Below are 7,207 nucleotides of genomic sequence, written 5' to 3' on the forward strand. Positions count from 1 at the left end.
GCAAATTAGAGCTCGAGGAGATGTGTCCTGACTTTGACTGGGACCGCGTGCGTGGTCTGCTAGGGGCTGGCAATGAAGTGCCTGGCAACGTCCCGGAGGAAGGTGCCCAGGAGGTAGAGCATGAGGACAGAGCATCCCCAGTTGGGGAGCGTGATATGGGAGAGGATCCCAAATAGGCATCTGTTGTACTTATGGCCCGGGGGCAGGGGTGGGCGGACCATTGCCCTATTTTTGTTTGAGTTGTATGGTCGGGTCGGATGTGGCCCGTGCCAACTTGCAAACTCTTTTGATTATTAAGTTTTGTACTTATTTGTTATTTGGATGATTTGGAGGGTGTCCGACCCGTTATGGGGTAGGATGCCCTGCTTTTGAATACATGGTATTGCAGTATTTTCTCGAATGCATGGTACTTAGTTTCCCTTGGATGCATGAAATTGATTCTCCCGTGAATGCATGGGACTTAATTTCCCTTGAATGCATTTACCATAGCCGCGCCCTGAATGCATGGTACTTGGCTTCCCTTGAATGCATGGGGCGGATATGGGCAGGGTCAGATGTCTGATGGCCCGGGGGTCCATACAGCCAATTAACACTTTGAATAAAAATGAAGAAAAAGGTGTCCGTGGTAGGACTTCCGTGAATGCATGGTACTTAGTTTCCCTTGAATGCATTTGCCGTAACCGCGCCCTGAATGCATGGTACTTAGCTTCCCTTGAATGCATGGGGCGGATATGGGCAGGGTCGGATGTCTGATGGCCCGGGGGTCCATACAGCCAATTAACACTTTGAATAAAAATGAAGAAAAATGTGTCCGTGGTAGGACTTGTATTTATTGAAAGTGATAACATAGATAAAATTGGAAAAAAGTCCCCGGGGGGTACAACATTTGTCTACTTGTAAAAGTAGCGGAGGTGCTCGGCGTGCCAAGGGTGGCCGAGTTCCTTGCCAGTTGTGGCGCGGAGCCTGTATGTGCCTGGGTGGATGACTTCGATGACTTCATACGGTCCTTCCCAATTAGGTTTTAGAGCACCCGTTTTGGCCAAGGTAGTACTGCGCAGGACCCAGTCCCCCACTCGGAAGTGGCGAGGCTTAACTTTAGAATTGTAGTATCGAGTAGCCCGTTGCTGGTAGGCGTACTTGTGTAGCTCAGCCTGGGCCCGATGCTCTTCAGCGAGGTCGAGACTGAAGGCTAGCTGGTCAGCATTGTGCTGGGGTTGAAATGTATCGAGGCGATAAGAGGCAAGCCCGACCTCAACTGGGATGACGGCTTCAGAAGCAAAGGCCAAAGAAAAGGGGGTTTCCCCGGTTGAGGATCGACAGGTCGTCCGGTAGGACCATAAGACTTCGGGTAGGAGGTCAGGCCACTTTCCCTTCTTTGCATCAAGCTTGGTCTTCAAGGTATGTTTAATGGTCTTGTTGACTGCCTCGACCTGCCCGTTGGCCTGAGGATGACCAGGAGAGGCAAAGAAAACCTTGATGTTGAAGGCGGAGCAAAATGACTTGAACTCTTTGTTGTCGAACTGCTTGCCATTGTCAGTGATAATGGCGTAAGGGAGACCAAAGCGGCAAATTATGTTCTTCCATACAAAGCTCTTGATGGTCTGGGTGGTTGCCTTTGCCAAGGGCTCGGCCTCTGCCCACTTAGTGAAGTAGTCCACTGCGACTACTGCCATTTTAACCTTGCCCTTCCCCTCGGTCATTGGTCCGATTAAGTCAATGCCCCATTGGGCAAAGGGCCAAGGACTGTTCATGGTAGTTAGGGGCTCGGGTGGTTGGTGCGGAAAAGTGGCAAATTTTTGGCACTTGATGCATTTCTGGGTGAGCTTCCTTGCATCAGCGCGGAGGGTCGGCCAATAATAGCCTTGGCGAATGGCCTTGTGGGCTAAAGAGTGGGCCCCTGCATGATTGCCACAGACCCCTTCATGGATCTCCCGGAGGATATAGTCGCCTTGTTCGGGGGTAAGGCAGCGCAAGTATGGCAGGGAGAAACCCCGCTTGTATAACTTGTCGTTAATAATGGTGTACCGGGAAGCTCTATGGCGAAGGCGCCGAGCCTCAGCCTTGTCCGCGGGTGGGTTCCCGTGCTTAAGAAATGCAAGGAGAGGGTCCATCCAACTAGCTTGTTGCGCAGATTGGCAGACTTCCATAACATCAATGCTGCGCTGAGGTAAGAACTCAACTGGGACAGACCTTCCGGCTTCATGGTCAACTGCCGAGGCAAGGCGAGCTAGGGCATCCGCCCTCTCATTGTCCGCCCTAGGGATTTGTATGAGCTGGTATGCTGAGAATTGATTGAGTAGGCTTTGAACTTTGGTGAAGTAAGCGGCCATGCGCTCACCTTTGGTCTGGTATTCCTGCGTGACCTGGTTCACCACAAGTTGAGAATCGCTGTAGATTCGGAGTTGCTCGACGTCCATATGTAGTGCCAAAGATAAACCGGCGATGAGGGCCTCATATTCAGCCTCATTGTTGGATGCCTGGAAGCCGAATCGAAGAGCATACTCAATGGTGGTCTGGTCAGGGGCGATCAAAACAAGTCCGGCTCCACTGCCCTGTTGATTAGAAGACCCATCAACATATAAAGACCAGATTGGGCGATCCGGTCTGATTGCCGGAGTAGAAGAAGTTGGTGGGTCGGTGGTCGACACAATGGCGGAGGAGGGCTCAGCCTCAGGTAGGAAGGTAGACTCTGAAATGAAGTCTGCAATGGCTTGTCCCTTGATCGCGGGCCGGGGGCGGTAGGAAATGTCAAATTCGCTCAGCTCAATGGACCATTTGATAAGCCGGCCAGAGACCTCAGGCCGCTGCAATACTTGCCTAAGTGGTTGATTGGTGAGAACCACGATAGGATGAGCTTGGAAGTATGGGCGGAGGCGCCGGGCTGATGTGACCAAGGCAAGGGGCTAATTTTTCTATCTCTGGATACTTGGTCTCAGCATCTTGCAGGGCCTTGCTGGTATAGTACACCAGGTGCTCAACCCTATCCTCAAGTCGAATTAGGACTGAGCTGGTGGCTGTCAGGGAAACAGACAAGTAGAGGAGTAGCTCTTCCCCTGGCTCGGGTTTAGAAAGTAGAGGTGATTTGCCCATGTACTCCTTTAGATCTTGGAAGGCCTTCTCACACTCCGGAGTCCAGTCAATGTATTTTGTCCGAGCCTTAAGGGTTTTGAAGAATGGGGCGCAACGGTCGGTGGCCTTGGATATGAATCGTGTCAAGGCGGCGACCCTGCCCGTTAGGCTCTGCACTTCCTTCTGAGTCCTGGGAGATTGCATATCGATCAAGGCTTTGATTTTTTCGGGGTTGGCCTCGATCCCCCTTTGGCTTACCATGAAGCCAAGGAATTTTCCCGAAAATACGCCGAACGTGCACTTGGCAGGGTTCAGGCGCATTTGGTACTTCTTGAGCACAGAAAACATCTCAGAAAGTTTGTTAACGTGGTCCTCCGCCCGGACACTCTTGACAAGCATGTCGTCCACATAGACCTCCATGGACTTACCAATATATTCTGAAAAAATGGAGTTTACCAAACGCTGGTAGGTGGCCCCGGCATTTTTGAGTCCGAAAGGCATGACTTTGTAACAATATAGGCCCCTGTCAGTAATGAAGGCCGTATGGTCCTGGTCGGAGTTGTGCATAAGGATTTGGTTATAGCCGGAGTAGGCGTCCATGAAACTAAGGAGTGCATGGCCTGCTGTGGCATCAACCAGTTGGTCAATGCGAGGAAGAGGAAAACTATCCTTGGGGCAGGCCTTGTTGAGGTCGGTGAAGTCGACGCACATCCGCCACTTGCCATTTGATTTTTTGACCATCACAACATTGGCCAGCCAATCCGGGTAGGAAACCTCGCGAATGAAACCAATTTTCTGTAACTTGTCGACTTTGTCCTTCATAGCAGCATAGATTTCGGGCTTGTACTGCCTGCGCTTTTGGCGGACGGGGCGGTGCTGCGGGTTAAGACTTAGGCGATGGGAGATCACCTCCGGAGAGATCCTAGGCATGTCATCATAGGACCAGGCAAAGACTTCAGCATTGGCACGAAGGAAGTTGATGAGTTCGTCTCGGAGAGCAATACTAAGCTGGGTTCCGACCCGTACCTTGCGGTCCGGGTAGGCAGGTGAGATGAGAACTTCTTCCACATGATTGTCATCTGGTTGGGCAATAGCTCTGAAAGATGAATCACGAGGATCTTCGGGAGGATCCGGGGTGGGGCAGGTGGGGGAGACAGAAACAGCCATAGAGGGCATGGCCTCTTTATTCTTCTTGACGGAAGTCGTATAGCAGGACCTGGCTGACACCTGGTTGCCTTTGACTACCCCCGTGCCACATGGGGTCGGGAACTTGATCAAAAGCAAGTGAGTGGAAATCATAACCTTCAGTTGGTTAAGGGCTGGTCGTCCCAGGATGACGTTGTACGCTGTGGGGCAGTCGACCACCAAAAACTGAGTGGTTGTGGTAGCGGACGAAGGATACCTCCCAAGGGTGAGTGGAAGGTAGATCCCGCCAAGAGGGGTGACCATATCGCCCGAAAAGCTAAGTAAAGGAGCGACCGACCGGTCAAGCCTCTCTTGGTCAATCCCAAGAGCTGTGAAGGCGGAGGCGAAGAGGATGTTGACGGAGCTACCACAATCGACAAGGATCCGAGCCACATCAAAATTAGCTATGGTGGCTTCAATGACCAAGGGGTCATCGTGTGGGAAGATCAAATCACGTTCCTCTTCCTCAGCAAAGGAAATGGGCGACCACCCGAGCTTAGGAATCTTTTTTCCACGGTGGAAGTCTACAGCCATAATGCCGGAGCATTGCTGAGCACTTCGGGCGTATTCCTTCCTAGCCCTGTTGGAGTTGCCAGCAAGGGTCAGGCCCCCGCAGATGGTATTGACCCGCCCCCGTCGTTGTCCTTCGGTCTTGGCCTTCTCGGTGGCCTCCTTGTCTATAAAGCCATCCAATTTTCCTTCCTGTACCAAAGTTTCTATTGCCTCCTTAAAGGCTCTGCATGCCTCGGTGTCATGGCCATGGTCATTATGATAAAGGCAAAAGAAGTTCTTGTTGGCCCGGTACCGTGTTTGTGGTGGGCGGGGTGGGAGCTTGGGGAGTATGTCCTTGATCTGAGGATACAATTCTGTATAAGTAACAGTGAGAATCGTATAGACTTTGAACCTGGAGGCGTAGGATGTCTGATAAGTTTCTTCCCTTCGTTGTCCTCCACCTCGACCATCACCAAGTTGTTTCTTGGTGAACTTATTGAACTTTTTCCCGGACCCCCCATACTGGTTACCCGAGTAAGGCTTGGGCTGGGGTGGCGCTATGATGGCCTGGTCGGTACTTGGGCGATCCATGGTGGGCGGCTTCTTCCCATATGTTTTGAACTCAGCAGTAGCATAGGCAATGGCCTCTTGCATGAGTTCTTTGTAGGTGCGCGGATTGCGGCGGTTGAGTTCAAACAAGAAGTCCCCCTCTAGGAGACCACCCTTGAAGGCGGCGAAGGCTACCTTCTCATCACAGTCGCGACACCGAGATCGCTCTAGCTGAAATCGAGTAATGTATTCCCGGAGGGACTCCCTGCTGCCCTGTCGGACTCGAGTCAGGTCATCCGTGGTGTAGATTCTATCGGTCTGGATGATATACTGGCCTAGGAAGAGCTCTCGGAGCTCGTTGAAGCAATCAACCGAGCCCGGAGGAAGTTGGTAGAACCAGTCCCTTGCACTGCCAGAGAGGGTGGAAGGGAAGATTCGACACTTCGTAATGTCATCAGCACCTTTAGATTCTAGAGCGGATCTGAAACTCATGAGGTGGTCATATGGGTCTTCCTTCCCTGTGTATGGAGTGATCTTGGGAGGTCGGACGTCGCCAACCGGAGGAGTGGATAGGATGCGAGCTGTGAAAGGTCCAGGCAGCTCCCTTGTTTCTAAAGATGGGTGCCCACCACGACTTCCCCCCTCCACTCTTCTCAGGCGCTCACTGATGTCCATGTAAAGTTGTTGGAGTTGGTCTGGTGGAAGAGAACCGCTGTTACCGGAGTCAGCGACTTGTTCACTTGTGAAAGTGTCATTTTCTGCGCGGCGCCCAGCCGAGAAAACCTGCTCTTCTCCCCGTCGTCGCTTGGGACGAGGAGCCTGCTCTTCCCCCAAGTCTTGGGGACGCGGGTGGGATTCGTCCCGGTTCGTCCGATGCTCTTCTCGCCGAGAGCGGTTGTCATCGAGCAGATGACGACAGTCCCGATAAATGTGGAACTCCTCAGAGCGGGTAGGATGCTCGCCAGATCGAGCCCGGCCGACCGGGTGGATAAGTCTCTTTTGGAAACCTGGGGGTGGATGGCTACCTTGCCCTACATCCAATTGGCGGGGAACATTTTGGTCCCTTCGGGGGGGGGGGGGTCCCTCATCTCACCACTCCGGAGAGTGGTGCGTTCGTCCCTGTCATGGGGGTTCCTCCTCTCACCACTCCGGGGAGTGGTATGTTCTTCCCTGTCGCGGAGGAGTCGCTCATACAGCTGTGTTTCACCTTTTTGGAGGTCAAGCTGTTCCTGGGTTCGTTGGAGCTGAGCCTCCAATCGCTGGATGTACTCCTCCTGATCAGATTCGGCAGTCTTCTTGCCTCGCTTGTCAACCAGCGGGGTGTTGTCGACTTGTTCGAGGATAGGGCCTCCGTCAGACATTGTGAGGGTCGGAAGCTCGGAAGCTAGGAAGCTCGGAAGCTCGGAAACTAGGAAGCTCGGAAGCTCGGAAGGTTTTTGCACTTCAACTGAGGGTAGAGAATTCAATGGGGAAAAGTTGTAACTTTCCCACAGACGGCGCCAAACTGTTGATGCTCAAAAATGGTAAAGCAGTCAACGTCGAGTCGAACCGCGTAGGCCCGTTGACCCGCCACTGAGAGGACGACACGTCGAAGTAGGGCAGGAACGGGTAGCTGGGTCCGACTGGTGAGTAATGAGAGAGAATGATATCCAAAGCACCCTGCGCAAGTACACAAAAGTGAGCGGGAAGGGCACCGGTGTGGTGCCGGCCAAAGCTCCTCCGACGCTCAAGTCAGTGTTCAGAGAGATCTGAGAGCAGAGTGAGTGAATAGTATAATAATGATTTCAGTTGTCCTTTTGTGACAAGAAGGTACCTCTTTTATAGTACCTTTGGAAGAGTGTCAACCAATCCGGTGATGACACGTGTCCCTTGTGATGACTTGCACTGTAGGAGCGCCACGTGTCACCGGTCT

At 52.5% G+C, this 7,207-nt stretch overlaps 1 protein-coding gene across 1 annotated transcript; it reads right to left on the reverse strand.

Moving 5' to 3' along the window:
- Positions 1-890: 890 nt before the first annotated feature.
- LOC147278392 (uncharacterized) lies at positions 891-6,656 on the reverse strand. Its single transcript, XM_086250160.1, has 3 exons — positions 6,389-6,656; positions 2,927-6,302; positions 891-2,817 (listed from the first exon to the last, which is right to left on the reverse strand). The coding sequence occupies exons 1-3, from the start codon at positions 6,654-6,656 to the stop codon at positions 891-893; spliced, it is 5,571 nt and encodes a 1,856-aa protein (XP_086106286.1).
- Positions 6,657-7,207: the final 551 nt, after the last annotated feature.

This window comes from Dryas octopetala, chromosome 7 (assembly GCF_963921425.1).
Source record: "Dryas octopetala chromosome 7, drDryOcto1.1, whole genome shotgun sequence".
NCBI lineage: Eukaryota > Viridiplantae > Streptophyta > Magnoliopsida > Rosales > Rosaceae > Dryas > Dryas octopetala.

Excerpts from the sequence above, each read along its gene's own strand:
- LOC147278392 (XM_086250160.1), bottom strand. The coding sequence starts at position 6,656 with ATGTCTGACGGAGGCCCTATCCTCGAACAAGTCGACAACACCCCGCTG. Across the intron at positions 6,303-6,388 it reads ACGCACCACTCTCCGGAGTG|GTTTCCAAAAGAGACTTATC; the intron begins GTGAGATGAGGG and ends ATCCACCCCCAG. Across the intron at positions 2,818-2,926 it reads CTGCAAGATGCTGAGACCAA|GCAAGTATTGCAGCGGCCTG; the intron begins GTATCCAGAGAT and ends TCAACCACTTAG.